At 38.8% G+C, this 19,073-nt stretch overlaps 1 protein-coding gene across 2 annotated transcripts in view; it reads left to right on the top strand.

Annotated features, from left to right (window-relative positions):
- Positions 1-19,073, top strand: part of PIK3C2G (phosphatidylinositol-4-phosphate 3-kinase catalytic subunit type 2 gamma) — a 268,609-nt gene that overhangs the window by 64,441 nt on the left and 185,095 nt on the right. For both annotated transcript variants that reach the window (XM_037033809.1, XM_037033810.1), the window contains 4 exons: positions 4,919-5,041; positions 10,253-10,286; positions 15,806-16,001; positions 17,466-17,588. In XM_037033809.1, the coding sequence (XP_036889704.1) occupies positions 4,919-5,041; positions 10,253-10,286; positions 15,806-16,001; positions 17,466-17,588 (476 nt within the window). The remainder of the gene's footprint in view (positions 1-4,918; positions 5,042-10,252; positions 10,287-15,805; positions 16,002-17,465; positions 17,589-19,073) is intronic.

Genomic DNA, 19,073 nt, shown 5'->3' with positions numbered 1-19,073 from the left:
CCCCTACCTATACCAACTAGTTTGGGTCTAAAATTTCAGCACTTGTTTCACTGTGAGCTGTAAAACCAATCTCAAAACCTGAGGGCCTGAAACCAATCTGATAATTTCCCCCAGGCCAGACCATTGCAACACCAATGTTGAAGCTACTACTCTGGTCTAATTTTCCTATTTCAGTTTCTGTCACCCTGATATTTATCTTTTCTGTGTTTTAGGCTAAGCTACACATGTATGTTTTTTTATAGTTCATTTTATTTTTAAATATATTTTATTGATTATACCATTACAGTTGTTCTATTCCCCCCCTTCTATCCCCTCCACCCGCACCCTCCCTCCCCCACCATTCTCCCCCCCTTAGTTTATAACCACGTGTCTCAAGTTCTTTGGATTCTATATTTCCCCCACTATTCTCGCCCTCCCCCCTATCTATTTTCTGCCTACCATCTATGCTATTTTCTGTGCCTTCTCCCCTCTTCTCCCCCTCCCACCCCCCTGTTTCTAACCCTCCATGTGTTCTTCATTTCTATGGTTCCACTCCTGATCTAGCTGTCTTCTTGGTTTGCTTTTGTTTTAGGTGTGGTTGTTAATAACTGTGTGTTTGCTGTCCTTTCACTGTTAATATTTTTCATCTTCTTTTTCTTATATAAGTCCCTTTAGCATTTCATATAATAAGGGCTTGGTGATGATGAACTCCTTGAACTTGACCTTATCTGAGAAGCACTTTATCTGTCCTTCCATTCTAAATGAAAGTTTTGCTGGATAAAGCAATCTTGGCTGTAGGTCTTTGGATTTCATGACTTGGAATACTTCTTTCCAGCCCCTTCTTGCCTGTAAGGTCTCTTTTGAGAAATCCGCTGACAGTCTGATGGGTACTCCTTTGTAGGTGACTGTCCCCTTATCCCTTGCTGCTTCTAGGATTCTCTCCTTCATTTTAGTCTTGGCTAATGTAATTATGATGTGCCTTGGTGTGTTCCTTCTTGGGTCCAACTTCTTTGGCACTCTCTGAGCTTCCTGGATTTCCTGGAAGTCTATTTCCTTTGCCAGACTGGGGAAGTTCTCCTTTATTATTTGTTCAAATAAGTTTTCCACTCGTGGCTGTTTCTTTCCCCCTTCTGGTACCCCTATAATCCGGATGTTGGAACGTTTAAAGATGTCCTGGAGGTTCCTAAGCCTCTCCTCATTTTTTTGAATTCTCATTTCTTCATTCCTTTCTGGTGGGATGTTTTGTTCTTCCTTCTGGTCCATTCCATTGATTTGAGTCCCTGTTTCCTTTCCATCACTATTGGTTTCCTGTGCATCTCCCTTCATTTCAATCAGTCCAGCCCTCACACGTTCCTCTAATTTGTAACTTTGTTCCTCTAATTTGTGACTATAATCAACCAGTTCTGTGAGCATCCTGAGAAATAGTGTCCTGAATTGTGCTTCTGAGAGGCTGGCAATTTCTCGGTCGCTTAGAGTTATTGGCTCTGGGACTTTGAGTTCTTCTTGTGCCATCTTTCGGGTTGTTCGTGCCTGTTCCATAGCAGGATCAGAGCCCTAAAGTGTTCACTAGAACAGGGCAACTAAGTCGCTGGGTTGTGACGCTGTATGTGGGTGCGGGATCAAAGAGGGACTCTGGCATCCCGTCTGCTGCCTGCCGCCTGCCGCCCTGGCCCTCACCGGTGCCGAAGGGCAACTAAGTCGCTGAGTTGTGACACTGTATGTGGGGGCGGGGTCAAAGAGGGACTATGGCGTCCTGTCCGCCACCTGCCGCCAGGGCCCTCACCGGTGCCGCAGTTGCTGCGGTCACCGGGCCCACACGTTTCGTCCCACTGCACAGGAGTGTGCCACCGCCGTCAGCCCTCGCCCCCTGGGGCCTGCGTGGTCTGTCTCACTGTGCGCGAATATGCGCCCACGGTCTGCCCCGCACCCCAACTGGTTCCCGTCTGTCTGCGCGCCTGGGTCGGGGGCCCTGTCCTGCCCAACCCTGCTCGCTGCTGGCTCTGCCCCTCTTACCGTCCCCGTTGAATGGTTAGATGTAGTCGGACTTCTGTATAATTCAATTTTCTGTCTTTTGGCTGTGTCTTTGTTTCTCCAAACCTTTGTTGTATTCAAACTTGGTTGTGGGAGAAGGCACAGTGTTTCCACCTATGCCTCCATCTTGGCGGAAGTTCCTATAGTTCATTTAGTGTTCACGTGACTGTGTGTTCTGGGTGTGCGTGTTTCTCAGTACAGCTGCTGCTGGAGCTGAAATCTCCATGGCATCTGCCCCTATCAGAAGGTTGCATCTACTTGGTTGTCCCCTTGGAAGCTCAAGCTTTGTGTGTTAAAACTATATGCATAACAATCCCACCAAAAATTTTACTATTTTGCTTGTGTTTTCTGCCACAGTTAATGGCAACCCGTACTCTTGGTTTCCCAAGTATGAAGTTTTGATACCATTTAAATCCGACCTTTCTGTTGATCCTCACATCCAATTTATCACAAAGTTAATTCTACTACTGCAATATTTCGCTTAACATATTCTAGCAATGTTAGTGATATATGAATATAATGAATACAAGATTTATGTTTCAGAGTTTCTGAGGATTACATGAGATAAATAGATCAGAACAGCACTGCAAGATGAGTAAGAGAAGTAAATTAGCTACCAAGTGACACAGTCACTCCAGCATTAGCATTTCAAGTAGCAACATTTTATGGATTTCTACAAATTCACATGTGCCACATATTCGTTAGAAGATATGAATGAAAACTACATCTGGCAACTAATATATACCATTCCCATAGTTTTATGAGTTTTTAATTTTATTTATTAGTTATCTGGGTCTGTGCAGTGTTTTGTTTCTCATAAACTGAAAGATCTGTGTGAAAGATAAAAATTAATTAGCTAAAGTTGAATCCATATTCTCTGTCGGGCACTTTTTAATGTTTGGCCTTATTTAATCATTACAACAACCCTATAATTATTACTATTCTAATTTTACAGAAGAAACTCAGGCCCTTGGAAGTTGAATAATTCAATAATGGTTACAGGTGGAAATGAGGCAGAACCACGATTTTAACACACATAGCTTGATAGCAAGATGAACATAATGCCTATTACACTATTCTGAGTGCATTGACAGTATATTAATAATTGAATTGCTTCCCTTTGTGAAAAGTCAGTTTGTCAAGTTCAGGTGTTACTCCGAACTAAACTTCGGTTCAGATTATGTATGTAGAAAATGTGGTGGAACTCTTAACTTTCTAGCGGTAATGAAGTAAATCTTTCGGCAGGCATGTCACCTTGTTGATTCATCATTAGGTCAAGCATAACTAGAACAGCTGATTTATTTTCATGTGAATTACCTGTAAAATTATCTTCCTTGTGTTATAATTGAGTGGTTGTATTTCCCTAGTCTGTGAAAGACAAAATGTGTCCCAATTAAATTGCATCTTCTTACTGTTAGCTTATTAATTGAGTATGTTATCCTCTTTGGAATTCTGATTGCCTTTCACAATATTAACTAGCTTTTCTTCCAAGGTTTTTGTCATCCATGTTCAGTGTTTATAAAATCATATAAGAGATACTGGCAACATATTAAAAAATTTTTTTCCACAAATGAAACAAAATGGTATTCCCTTAATATAATTCTCATTTTGTGTGTATGTATTGATAATGTTTTGTTAAGAACATGATCTAGAATGAGTAGAGTTAAAATTTTTGCGGGATTGTATATCCATGTCTCTGTGTGAAAAAAAAGGGAAAATATTTTCCCACCTGTTTTGAAATAAACTGCTCGAATCCTCCATTGGAACAGCCTGTGATGCTGGTGACAGAGCTGACATGTTTTGAAAAGCTATCATCACTGATGATATAGACAGCGTACATGAGAGTATCGTAGAGTGAAAGGTGAATAGCACAAGATTAAAGAAGAAAAATATTTCTCAACATAGTTCCTCGTGATATATGGAAAAGAATAAGGTCAAAATAGAGCAGATTTTTTAAATGAAAGCTAATTTAAGAACATGTGAAAATGAGAAATAAAAAGAGTAATGATTCTACACCTGAAAACTATATAACTTTATTAACCAATGTCTCCCCAATAAATTCAATTAAGAAAGAAGCTCTTACCCGTGGACAAGGACAACAGGGGTTGGGGAGAATAGAATGTGGGAGAAGAGGAGGTGGGCAGGGTAGGGAAGAGCAATGGGAGGAAAATGGGGACAACTGTGATGGAATAACAAAGTTTTTTCAAGAGAAACTCTTTGAACTGTGATCATGATATCTGTGCATAACTATCTTAAGTGCAGCCAGTAATTTTGATATTAAGAAGAGTTTGTCACTACTGTAGACTGTACTTGTCATTGGTAATTTTTTTGAAACATCAGTTGCTTCTAGGATAGTACAATCAAATGATTACAAAATGCTCCAACACTAAATTTCATTGTCCCAAGTTTGTTCTGGATGCTGGGAATACGAGTTTTTAACAAATTGCTCTCCTCTACGCTGCTTACTAAAACAGATGCATTCTGAAACTCTTTATGGGTCTGCCATCATTTGCCTTGTTTTCAAAGTATTTTGCAAAAAACCAGACATTCTTTCTCCCTTTATCCATCTTTCTCCCTCCCTCCCTCCCTCCTTCCCTCTCCCACCCTCCTCCTCCCTGCTTCCCTTCCTTCCTTCTCCCCAACCCCTTCTCCCCCATTTTATTTCAGATAATATTAAATTAGAGTTAGAGGTGATATAAATAAACTTAATAGTCCTACTTTTGAGCATTCACTCAATGCAAATTGTAGCTCAGGCCACCAGATAAAGAGTCTTGAAAGTCCTTGTATGTAGGAACAAACGACCACATTTTATTACATTTCTGCTTCATGGAAAAAGAATTAGTGTAAAGATAAATTAGTGTCCTCTCAATTTTAATAAACCATAAGATATGGCTCTTTTAATCTGCAGCAAAATGTGGAAAATATCATTGAAGAAGTTAAAAATATATGCAGTGTTCTGGGATGTGTGGAGACAAAGCAAATTACATATGCTGTAAGTGAACTCAACCTTATTCTACAGAGAAAACCAGAGGTAAATATGCTCACTTATTACACAGAAGTTATTTTAAACCTGAGTTCAATAATTAATTTAAAAAATTGAAGGACAAGAGTAACTACGACATATGTTTTTGTGTGTGTTTGCACATATATTTCGATCATTTGGGGACAATGGAAACTTGACTATTATAGCAAGAGATTTAATTAAATGAAAAAGCAATTTCTTACACTTTTAAGGTTTGCAACAACAATGTAACTTCTAAGTGAGACTAAAATCAAGCCCACAATCTACCTAGATGAATATACTTATATAATAATATTCACAAGCCAGTGTGTGATATAGACTGTTAATGGCTCTTGTGTGCATGGTATACGTAGGCGTAAGTGTCCCTGGGTGTGTGATCAAGCACATGTGCAGAAAAGATCAATGTTTGTGGCATCTTTTGCTGAATTTGTAATGCATACTGCTTCTATGATCCCACATCTTGCAATGATTTCCTGGTTTATTTCCTTCCAGTTTAAAAAAATGAGATTTATGTGATGTCTTAAGCTCAGAAATCTGATGTAGGTGTGATTATTATCCAGGAAAAAAAAACAATAGGAAATCTGGTCTGATGAATTAATTCAGTCTTATTGTTAGTTTAGCAAAGGATTAACCAGAAAGATATGATGGTTATAATGATTATAGCCATGATGACAAGTACTTGATAGTATATTGCAATAATAAAATGGTTTTACTAATATTATTTCATTTAAGTTTTATTTCAGTTCTTTCTCACAGCAATGCTACAGAGTAGGTATTTCAATGCTCATTTCATTACTAAAATCTGATATTTATACTGCTTGTGTGTAGAGCATTAATAAGTGGCATAATAGGGATTTGAACCCAGGTCCCTACACACACTCCAGCATGTGTGAGACTTTGTAAGGGAGAGTGATTACCTACACCCTTACTTGCATGGGAAGGAACAGCAGAAATTATGTTACCTGAAATATGCCAGCCTTGAAATTTCAAAAAGATTGAATTAGAAAGTGGACAACTATATCAATATATAAAAATCATTGGGCTTATTGTTTCAAGTAGGTGACTATGAAAAGTCAGTAATTTCTTAAAGTTGAACTTTCTGTTTTAATTAGAACGTTTTTTGTGAAGAGCTAGTAATAAATAATTAGTGTAGAAATGTAAATGCCTTATTTGCATACACAAACAGTAGCAGGGATGACTGAGGAGCAGAGAAGTCACATCACCAAAAGATTTTCAAGATAAACATCTGTTAAAAACTAAAAGCACAAGCAACAAATTAATCAAAATTTAAATTTTATCATCGATAAACCTCAAAATTTAATTTCTAATACAGACATGTGTTTATTGCCTTAGTTTATTTTTATTAGTGGTGAAATTTCTACTCTTACACTTTCTATATATAGAAGAAAATGAGATAACTAGGCAGTCTCTAAGACTGTAGTTGGGTGTTGATACTAAGATCCATGGTTTTCACAAATGATGTCAAGGTAATAAAGCTGATGTGAACACATCTAATCCAATCACACTTTTCTATTCTATGTCAGGGTAGGAAAATTATAGTGTAGTCTTAAAAAGCCTCTCACAAATATCTTGGGAAAATATTTTGATAAACTCAAAAACTTAAGAATTATATAATATTAAGGAAAACCTTCCAAAAACTGAAGTTAAGTCAGGATAACAAGGGAGTGGGAATTTATTTTCAATGTTACTTTCCCTCAGATTATCATATTAGAGACATTACAAGCACCTGAAATAGATAGTGAAGTACCAAGAGCTTAGACTCATGCCAACGTGATTTGAATTCAAGATCTACTTTCCAGATGACCATCCTTTAGAAAAACTCATTCATTTACCTAAGTTTTAGTTTTAATCATCTCTAAAACAGGATAACAAAACTTGCAAGGGTCTTATGTTAAAAGTAATGTTAATAATTTCTGATGAAATAAGTATTAGAAATAATGTTAATAATGAAAGAAATGTAAAATAATAACAGCAAACCAGAAGACAGTGTCCTGAAGGAGAGTCAGTATTATTAGTGGAGGTAGTGAGGGTGGTGATGGTGGCCGTTTTTGAGAATCTTTCCCATGTGGCCAACCTGGGGTTAGTTCACACAAGCTCTGCTTAAGTCCCAATTATCTCAGGGCCACTGACAACCACCAGCCTCATGACAAATGTGAACCTTGGCCAGTGGGGTAGACCAGATGTGTGAATGTGAACATGTGCCTTCCCATCTGGTCAGATTGCCTGATTGTTCATCCATTTTTATGCCCAGCTCTCAGTGAACCAGCAGAAATAAACAACTGATCAAAAAATGAGGAAAATAACTTCAGGATGAAGGACTTCAACCAATATCAAAGTATTACTAGATAAAAAGTTTACCTTTAAAATGTTCATTTTCTGAATCTTCCTAAGGAAAGACTAGAAAGGAAAATGCAAATGAAAATTTTCTCTGAAATATCAAACTTTCAATATATCTGAAGCCAAAAGAATACTTCAAGGAGATGTTATTTCCTAGTAAAGCTACAAATTATGATAATTCTCAAGGAAAGCTCATATTCACATTTTCCATTTATTGGTACACTTATGAGCACTAAATTGTATGTGATTATTCACATTGCAGAAATGAAGAAAACAGCTAACAGTTGACAGTTTTATTTCAGACATGTCAATGACCAAAATGGATAGTTTAATATCCACTAATAAACAGATTCTAATTACTGTGAACGTACTTTAAAAGTTTGCTAATTCTACCCGACCTTCATTCAGGCTTTTTCTCCATCTCTTTCTTCATTCGAACATAACTAAAGCCCACCCACATAAGAATGTTGACACAAGGAGTAAGCACATTCTACAGAATTTGTGCATTAACCAGCTGCCATTGACAATGTCACCGCAGTTCAGACTGTCCACCCGCCAGGAACCAAGAATAAAGAAACACTGAGGCAGGGGAGTCTTCTGCCAACAGAGTTAAACTTGAGAAGCTTTCCTTTCTTGTGGCTGCATTTTTTTTTTTGTCAACTTGCACGAGACTGTTTCCTGCCACACAGGGAAGTCATCAGGTATTTATTAAATGTAAATTTTGACAAGATGACAAATTGTATCACAAATAAAGTTGTGCCTTTGTTCATGCCCACATTCAGCATCCGAAACAATTTTTCATCCTTCAGTATTCCAGAAGCTCACATAATGTATTTTCATTAAATGCTTATAAAATAAGTGAATCATAAAGAAAAATATATGGCCTTGCACGTTGTCTGTAGATGGCTATCACGGTGATTTTAAAATACAAGGCTTTTTTATTTCTGAATAAATTGAATTCTCGTTAAGTCAGGCCAGCATCTTCAATAGTCAGGCTAACATGGATGGGGTAGAGCTCTTAAGAGGGGTGACCCTCAAAAACTGGGATTGTCTTCTGGAGGGTGGGCCCCTTGTAATACAGGCTTCCCCCACTAGCTGAGTGTTCTAGCAACCCCTCTATATCAGTGTGCTGGCTGGCGTTGTGAGAGGCTGCATTTGGCTTCAGTCACTTTTTTTACAACTCTTTCAGTGTATTTGCCCTTTGCATGATGGGTGATTTACACGCACACCTGCCCACACCACACTGAGTGTTCAGCAGTTTTGACCAAAAAAGGCATGACCTCCATGTCCCATTCTGTCTATTTACCTGATCTCTCCCCAAGTGACATTCTTTGGTTTCGCCGGATGAAAAAAAAAGTCCTTAAAGGGAAACATTTTGTCAATGTGGAAGAGTTGGAACAGAAAATGGCAGAGGTACTGAAAGATTGACGAGTTCAGAAACTTTTGAGTGGTGGGAAAAAACATCCTGACAGGTGCATGGCATCAAATGGAGAGTAATTTGAAGGTGACTGAAGTTTAAACTAGAGTAAATGCATAACATTTTGTAAATAAATCCCAGGTTTTTGGGGTCCCCTGTCATATGTGCACTTGTTAAGACTAGTGGTTGAAACTATGCTCAGATGAAATATTTTACCCAAGAGAAGTGCATCTGAAAAGGTTCATGTAAATAATGCTTTTCCATGAGAAGCTGTCTATAACTTTAATTGCATTTTAAACATGATAGAAATGTTTCTCTCTTTAGTAGTACTGTAACAAGTTTCTGGTTATAGGAAAGCAATTATTCCCTAGTTTATTTATTTGAGAAACTGGGCTTTTCATTAATTGAATTTACTAAACAGCAAACTTGTCAAAACAAAATATTTAAAAACATTAGTGTCAGTTAAAATATTCCTTATTTTTTTAAAGATTTTATTTATTTATCTTTAGAGGGGAAGGGAAGGAGAGAAGGAGAGAAATATCAATGTATGGTTGCCTCTGGTGAGTCCCCTGCTGGGAACTGGCCTGCAACCCAGGCATGTGCCCTGATTGGGAATCGAACCGCGATCGTGTGGTTCGCAGGCCCGTGCTCAAACCACTGAGCTATGCCAGCCAGGGCTAAAATATACCTTATTAAAGAACTGAATTTGCTTTTCGACTGAAACCTTATTTTTGTGAATCTGTGAGTCATCTTATATAGTTTTCATGATACCAAAGTTATAACCGGCAAATCCAAACCACTAAAGTAACCCAGGCCTCCAACAAAAATAGCACAAACAAGTCAAAAAATATAGAAATAAACAAAACCATCATAGTAATGATGCAAACTTAAATGACAACAAAAATAAGTAAATTTCACATAGTATTTTTAAAATTTAGCATACAGTCTCAAGTGTTTTAAAATTATTTTTAATCTTTTGAAAATAAAGGAAAAAATGAAACTACATAGTGAAGTTATGTGATTTTGTCCCCTTTCTTCCAGCCCTCTTTTTGGTGCAGCCCAAAACTTGTGCATAAATGAGAACTGAATACACTGAATTGAAAGAATTGGAAATGCACTTACATCATTTATTAGACGATGATGTGGAAGGAGGATTGCACTTAGAGCATTGAGAATTGTTCCGATAATACTAAGGCTGAGCTTATCCTAGAAATGTCTCTTTAAAAAATCAACCTAGCATGTCCATTACGACAAACATTCAGGCTTGTCATACAATTTGGATTTCCTCTGTTGATAAGAAACATTTACATATAACACCAAGGAATACTTTGTCTTCTTAATTCCAGAGAAGCTTCAGCGTGTGGATTTTGGATACTGTCAGTTTGACTGTTTTGTGAATTTGTTTTCTGAATAACAAGTGTGCTTGCATCTATTTTCTTTTTTAGAATTTTCATCAAGGATTAGAGACTTCAGCAAAAGGTAAAACATACACATACTCAAATTTTTAAAAAAAGTTATAGAGCCAAAGATAAATTTTTTCAATTATCCATCCAAATATTATGGTAACACAGACATACACACAATTTTTTGAGGAAAAATGCATTGCTTACACTCTTTTTACTCAGGAAACTGATTATCCTGTGAATGAATAATGGTCCATGCTCTGTAAACTTTTAGCCTGACATTTTTTAAAAAAGGGGAAAAATCAAAGAGATATATAAAAATTCAAGAAATGTTGAAAATAGCCTTATGACCATTTCAAGAAACTGTAAAGTTTTCTTTAGCTAATTATATTTTGATGTAAGAATGCCAAGAAAGTAGCAAGTGCCTTTTTTCAAAGTCACTAATTTCAAATTTAGAGTCCGGCTCTCACCTGGCAGAGTGGCTACCATCAATAAGCAAACAAAGTGCTGGTGAGAACGTGGAGAAAGGGGAACCTTTGTGCACTGTTGGTGGGAATGCAGATGGCTGCAGCCACTGTGGAAAGCAGTATGGAGATACCCCCCAAAATAAAAAGTAAATCTTCCTTTTGGCCCAGTGTTCCCACGTCTGGGGGTATATCTGAAGGAACCCATAACACTCATTTGAAAGAACATAGCACCCCTATGTTCACTGCAGCATTCTTTACAGTTGCCAAGATATGGAAGCAATCCAAGTGTCCACCAGTAGATGAATGGATAAAACAGCTATGGGGCATTTACACAAGAGAATACTACTCAGCCATAAAAAAGAAGAAAAATTTACCCTTTATGACAGTATGGATGGACCTGGAGAACATTATGCTATGTGAAATAAGCCAGCCAGAGAACAATATCATATGATTTCACTCATATGTGGGATCTAATGAACAAACTGAACTAACAAGCAAAACAGAGACAGACTCATGGACAGAGAGCAGGCTGACAGCTCTTGGGGATGGTGGTGGGAGTGGAGAGATTGAGCATAAAGGAAAAAAGACTCATGGACATGGGCAACAGTTTATTAATTGTGGGGTGGTATACGGGTAATGTAAAAAATAGAATAAAAATGTTTAATAAACAAAATATTCAAAATAAAAAAGTCAGGCTCCCAAAGATCAATCTTCCATAGCAGTAGGAACATTTGGTTCTGTAAGAAGTGTTCACAGAGGCGCCCAGCCTGTAAGATGACAAGCCACAGGAGGACTTGGCTTTCATAGAGAATAGTAGGTATATGGTGGTGTGATGCAGAGAAAAGGGCTTGTGCTTTGGAATCAAGCAGAACTGGTTTTGAATTTCAACTCTGCCACTGTTTGACTTTATGATCTTAGAGAATTAAACTCCATGAGCCTCAGTTTTCTTAGTATGCATTAAAGATATGATGGTATTTAATGTGCAGGTTGTAGTCGGGGTTATTCTTGTTTATTTAGGGAGAAGGCACTTAGCAACACTGCGTGTCTTTAAGAAAATAGTTCACAGATATTGAATCCAGCACCCTTGGATTCAGAGTTGATAATGAAGTACAAATAATAACCCCAATCTGCCCTCCATACTTTCAATCATTGTCAGTGGAAAGTTATGTACAGAGAGGGGCATCCTTCCAATGCCAATTCCCGCCACTCAAAAGAAGACCGTCTATTGAGTTTAAAGAACTGCCACTTCGTGTCACAGAGGAAAATGGAATGGCAGAGGACATGGGGAAATAAACCTTTACTAGTGAAAAAGTCCCCATTCCACGCATCCATAAAACTCCAGAACATGTCCTCCAGGGGAAAGGGAGGGAGGGAAACCTCCCCTACAATGTTACTAACACAAAGTCCAAGTGACGGAATGTGGCGTGAACGAGCCGCAGGTATGCCTGCAGGGAGCTGGTCCTTTCTTTCTATTGGCAACGTTGGAATAAAATCCCCTCACTTGTATTCCTAAGGAAGTGGATATGAGATCCCATAAAACTGTACAGGAGCATTCCCAGAGACTTATATTCTCTGCTAAGTCATCATAGATGCCAATAAATGCATTTCAATTGCATAAACATTGTCTTTATTTTTCTTTCATAATAGTATGACATTTTTTTCCAAAGTAACATCAGGGGTGATAAACATTATTTCTTCTATATTTTACTATCAAGCCCAGTATCCTGAGTCCTCAACACATGTCTAATGACATCTGAAGTACATTCTTCATCCGGAGTGCTGGAAAGAGAGCTGCACACATCTCTGTACACTCGGAAGAAGCAAATTATATAACCAACAACATCCGGGCCAAAAAGTAAAGAGTGAAGTTTAATTATCAAAATAATTTAAAATCACCTAAATATATGCCGGGGCTTCAATTAATAAGATCTCTGACCTAACTTTATGATTTATTGTATGTGTATTCATTTTCACAAGATTGAAGGTTATTAACAAGAAGTTGTGTGTTTCTGCTTCCGAGTACCAGCAGTGCAATTTGGGGACCAAGAAACAAGATGTTTGTCTACGTTTATAATCCTCTACTGCCTGTTGTTCAGGAGAATCGCTGCCGGCTGGTCTCCAGAGGGTGATGAGGCTTCTTTTAGGGCTATGTTATGCTGCTTTACTCCTTCTGTCTCATTCATTGCTGCTGCCGATTTCCCAGAGAATTTAATTCGTGCCCTTCCACGGCTCTTTTTCCTTTCGGGCTATTTGAACAAAGGGCACACTTTTAGAAATACAGCGAATACATAAAATTTGACCATCTAACAAATTTCATGCAAGATTATGAGTAATCAAGTGAATAATCAACAACAAAAACATTTAGTTATGGACGGAGCTGCTGGGAGACAGGATGTGGGAAGAAGTCCCTGCTGAAGCCTGCCTCTCTTGTGAGTATCCAAATGCCTGAGCAGACTGTGCTGGGCACTGCAGACCACTGGAGAGAAAAGCCTTTTGTGCTATTTACTTTTCAAAACAACTAGAAACCCAAAGGCAACGGTTGTTTCAGAAACAATTTAGGAGGAAGTGCCTGTGTTTGAATCAACACCAGTAATGTGTTGTTGACTCCGCACACGCTGGAATCAAATCACAACACAATTTCTAATGATGTGCTTGTTCTCTCAACGTCTCCCCTGCTGTCCCGCGAGCTCTGTCACCGGTTGCAGTGCTCTGGCGGTTGCGGTGGTGGGGGGGGGGGGTACCCCTTAAGTATTCCGTGGCGGGGACACGGAGATTCTGTGGCTGAGCAACGGGCACAGGTGGCGCCGGGAGCCCCAGGCTGGGTTTTGGGGATCCCAATTGGGACAAGCCAGAACCACGGTCCCTCATCAACCGGCAGAAAAGAAGCCTGCAATCTGAAGAACTGGTGTCCAGGCTGGACCACCATGAAGCCAAGGCCACCAGGCCTGTCTTCCTCACCAGGCACTCCCAGTTCCACTTGGACACTTACCTGGAAAACGGCTGCACTCGGATCCCCGAGTCTGCAACTTGTAAACTTGGGACTGAACTTTAATGAAATCCTCCATTCCTCCGTGTCCCTCCACTTGTCCAAGCCAGAGAAACCACCAACGTCATCAGCAAACACCCGCTAGGCAGCTGCAAAGTCAGCGCAGGTACCTGCTGAGGGAAAGCACCCCCATCGAGGCTGCGGAGCTGCAGGCTGTGTGGCCTTGCCAAGAGGGGCCCCATCGACACGGACTTTCAGAACTGCATCCCCCAAGGGGACATGGAGCAACCGAGAGGCAGGAGGACTGTTACTAGATCTTCCACTGTCACCTCAACGTCGTCCACTAACCTACTGCACAAGAAGGCTCCCTCAAGAAGGTTGGCTCCGCCCCTCCCCAGACCTTGGCCCTATTGCCTCCCCAATTGCCTCCCAAGCCTAGTGGCTTAAGACAGGTGCTCAGTAGCCTCAGGGACAGGCAGTTCAGGTGCGTGACAAAATCCTCTCCAGCCCTGTGCCCAAATCCTCCCATGTGGGAGCCACTAAGCATGTTCCTGCCCTTCGTCTTCCTTCCCTAGGCCATGCAGTAATTACACCTCCTGTCTCTAAGTGACAGAGAAGTAGAAACATCTAAAATGTGGCATTTTGATACTTCTATTTGGCCCAGGATGCAAAAGGGCAGCATGTAAATCAAATCAGACTGATTCCGTTTGCATGGTTTTCTTCCATACTGTCATCTACCAGGACCAGACTGGGGTCCAAGGAGGCCTGCTTCAAAGCCTGGACAAGGCCTGACAAGTGCCACCACCATTCCCAAGGGACAACAGGCAGGTCCACACTGAGGGGTCTGTGGATTCTGGTCTGCAAAACCAATCAGGCACCAGGAACAAGGCAGAGGGGAAACCAGATATTTCATTCATAACATTTCACTTCATACATTCTTTTCATTTCTTAAAACCTTTTTGTTGTTTAAATGTTTGTCAAGTGGATATTTTTGAGCTTTTATATTCAAGTTTATTCTTCATGTAACTTTTAAACTATTACTATAGTTGAATATTAAAGCAAAAATAACTGAGAGTAGCGAATGTATTAAAGGTTCACTCATTCCCTTCTGCATATAAAGTGCCAGCAGCAAGTACCATTTGCTGGCCCCATTAAGAGGTTTGACATGGAACACTAAAAAACGATCCCCACCCTCATAAGCGTCTCCACTGTCATGGGGCCATCTTTCCTGATTTTGGTCAAAGACCACCAGATCTGCCTGGTACATTTCACCAGTCTTTTCTACTTCCTTCCTTCCAGGTAGGTATTTTTTCCAACAAAGAGAGCTTATCAGGAGAAAGAAAGCCATTCTAAGGAAAGTGTATCTTTCATTCCGTAATTAGATGACCCTTTTCATATGACCAGCATGCCTAACATTGGCTTCTTTCATTTACCACATATTTAAAAACTGTTAGACCCTTCATTTAGTCTTTCATTTTTTAGAAATTTTCCACCTTCATGACACTTCAAGTCACTTTTAGGAAAAAGCAATAGGCTCCCTTTAAATAACCAATGAAAAAACTCCAGTAAGACTTTGTTTTGATTTTGAGTAGATTTAGTATCATAAAGCTTTCATAAATAAGCTTTAAGCAGCTTATCAGATTCCAGCCAGGTACTATTACCATTCTCTCTTTATAGGCACACAAGGCATGTTATACGATTAGTGTTTAGTTAATGGTAAACAGCATAGCATAATCAAATTTATTACGGTTAACTTCTAGATGGAATTTTGACGAATTTATAAGCCATGTAGCAAACATGTTGCTTGTCTTCAAATTAACTCTAAACAATAATAACCTAAAACAAAACTATTGCAAATTATAGTAGATACAATGCCAACTTAGTAATCCACAACTCTGGTATTGGATTAAAGGTCTCCAAAGTTTCCATAACTGAAGATCGGACATCTCATTATCTACACCACTAGCAGCTGATTCAGGCTGCATACAGAGGCACAGATGGCTAATCGGCTTCGGTTGGTGGAGGGTCATTTTAATTAAATCTTACTTAAATTTTATTATAAAAAGTTTCACAGTTATACGAGATGGCTAATGATAAATATGGTCCTTCACAGGTGACCTGATTTATATCCTTGCCCCCTAGGCTTGATAGAAAAAGTGACAACTGAATTATCCACATCCATCTACCAGCTAATTGATGTCTATGGCAGCAGCTTTTATGCAGATTTCCGGCCTCTAAATGCACCTGGCAATGTTTCCTGTGTGCATCCTGGGCTCCACTCCCACCTTAGCTTCACGGTGTATGCAGCTCACAACATTCCAGAGACCTGGGGACATAGGTGAGTGGCGGTGAGGTTTTTCTCAAAAATGTTAATTAATATTTACATAGCTTCTAATCACAGTATAATTTGTCTTATTTTTATTTGCTAAGGCAAACATTTCATAAAGTTTTGAAATGTAATCAGCATAGATTTACTCTTATTCTTAAAATTACTTTTAAGAACTTTATTCCCAATGCATATTCCTTTCCCCTCAAGTCTTCTCCCACTCTCCAGATTAACAATGACTGCATATTGTCAATATATCACTATGGAAACAGAAAATGCTCATCCTATTAGTGACCATCTTACAATTTTTATTTTATTATGCTTGAATCTAAATGCCTAATGTCAATTGACAGAACACACACACACAGAGGAGGAGAGAGAAAGAGAGAACATAGAGGAAGATGGAGAATAATTTAAAATACCAAAAACATCACACTGGTTTTCACCAAGTATTGAGTAATAAATATTTTGTGAGATTACTACCTTCATAAAGTGGGAATTAGCCAAGAGTTATTTGAGTGACAATAGAAATTAATCACAATTGGGGCATCACAATTTGTTCATTTTTATCTGTCTAAAGACATTTTCTAATTTCCCTTTTGATTTTTTATTTGACACAGTGGTTTTTCAGAAATGTTAGTTTGCATTACTTGTGAATCTTCTTGTTTTCTTTCTGCTGTTGATTTCTAGTTTCATTTTATTGTGGTCAGAAGATCTCGATCTTCTCAGATTTATTAAGATTTGTTTTGTGACCTAACATGTGATCCGTACTGGAGAATGTTTCATGTGCACTAGAGAGGATAATGTGCTCTCCTCCTTTTGGATGGAATGCTCCATGTACATCTTTTAGGTTCATTTGGCTCACACCACTGTCCGGGCCCTCTGTTACCTTACTGAGCTTCCTCTGGTTCTATCCATGAGACCAGGGGTGTCCAACATGTCGCCCACCAGCTGGCTGCCTGTGGCCCAGGATGGTCATGAATGCAGCCCAACACCAAACCATAAATTTTCTTTAAAAATTATGAGATTTTTTTATGATTAAACATCACAATATCACATAAAATAAATGTACTTACACTCTCATTATTTGCACAAATATGTGGCTTCATTTTTATGGTGGTGTGCGGCTTCCAGTGTGTTACCTTCCCAGTGCAGAAAATAGAATCGATACCATCAGGTGTTACATGTGCTCGTAGTGACTTAGCAAGGTAGATATTATCAATAGTATTTCAACCTACCACTGCAACCTTGGGTGTTTAATGTTATTTAGAAGTCAAATAAGTGTTCTTACTTGATTATTAAAGGTACTTCCACACCTCAGCAGCGCCTCACACATTGCCCGCCACACTTTATAATTGGCCCTCGTCCTCGTCCTTGCCCTGCATTGGCGGCCGAGAGGGCTCTGGGAGGGTCCAATGTGTTCAGTTACTGAATTAATGTTGTTGTTATGTGTGTGTGTGTGTGTTTTTTTTTCAGCTATAAAGCATTTTCTTTTTCCTGTTGGCTTACTTATGCTGGAAAGAAGCTGTGCCAAGTAAGAAACCACAGAAATATTCAAGTCAAAAAATTGTTTTTTTTCTTGGTCAATTGGAATGAAACGTAAGTTTAATCTTTTTTTCTGGTAGGATCACTTGTCTAATAAAGATAAGAAATTTTTTATTTTTATTTTTAAGTAAAGCATGTGATTTTTTAAAATGTTGCCAGTTGATTTGAGTCAGTGATGTGATAAATATGCTAGGGCTAATGAATAACTGACTATTTAATTAAAAAATTGAAAATCCGTTTAAAACCTAGACAAGTGTCCAATCCACATTGCCTAACTGATCAAAGAGGAAATTTGGAAAAAGAAGAATTATTAATCATTTACAGACTGTGGATGAAAGGAATACCCTCTATTTGGAATCGAAGGGAGGTATATTCAGATATAACAAAGAAGAAATGACCAAGTGTGTAATCTCTTTTCTCACAAAGGCCAATTACATTTGTTAAAACTATCAAGTTTTTTGACAATAATTATTTTTACATTTTGTAAACTGCCATCTAGTTTGGGGTGACTGGCTCCTACTTCACCATTTTCTAGAGATTTAGTATATCAATAAGGAAAAATACTTTCTTGTCATCATCTATGCCCTCCTCCTCTTCTCTGTTTTCCCCACCTCAAGCCCTCACTTTACTCAGAATCACAGGAGATGGTTCCTGCATGGTTACTGATTCTGTTCCTTGCTGTTCCTGTGATACAGACCCACTGTCTTTTTGTCATTTCTCTGGGCCCCCACTGTTCACTGAGAGCCAATTCTCTCCACACCTCAAGTAGAAGAAAGTTCCACATTCCAATCTCCATCAGAGCTTTCATAAGGTCTGGCTTTCTTGGGAGATAGTTTGACTACCAATATTGTACTTTCTTATTAATAAATGTTCAAAATTTCTAGAAGTCCTATGATGGTGTTAGATAACACCATTTATCTCATTTTTGGTGTTAGATCAATGGAGATATGTCTCAAGACATAGCATGTGGTTGTTCCCATCCGAAAGCAAGCCCTTATTCTAGAAACATAACGATCTTTGTCTCCCCTGCTTTGGTTAAGAATCTTTATTACTTTGACCAGATACTTGAGCTTCAATTGCAAAGTCACATTTCACTGCACAAAATCAGTTTTGCTTGTAAAATTCTTGAGAGATTCTTCGATTTCCCTAAGGAAAGTACAAATCATTTTGTGTAACAGATAACACCGCCCTGTGGTTTTGCTTCTGCCTGTCTCTGAACCTCAATCTTCAGAGTTAGCCCTACTCCTGCCCCTGCACCCAGCCACGCTCTGCCTCTGATCTACTTACCCGAAGTGTGAAATTAACAGTTCTGTTAAGGGTCCTCCATCTGTCAAGAGCACAGTGCCTTCGCTGCCCATCTTGGGAAGACCTAACTATCTTTCAAGACACAATTTCACCTGTTCTGTAAACTCTTTCCTCTATCATTCAAAAACAATGGTCACTTTTTCTTTCACTGATTGGTCTGAACCTCCAACTACCCCCTATGGTCCTATACTGAATGTGTTTGTTTATATTTTTATTTGTTTCTACAAAATAATA

Source organism: Sturnira hondurensis, unplaced genomic scaffold (assembly GCF_014824575.4).
Source record: "Sturnira hondurensis isolate 20B ecotype Veracruz unplaced genomic scaffold, ASM1482457v3 Scaffold0021795, whole genome shotgun sequence".
NCBI classification, from domain to species: Eukaryota; Metazoa; Chordata; class Mammalia; order Chiroptera; family Phyllostomidae; genus Sturnira; species Sturnira hondurensis.
Note: the sequence above shows the minus strand (reverse complement) of the source record. Positions and strands in the feature narration are given on the sequence as shown.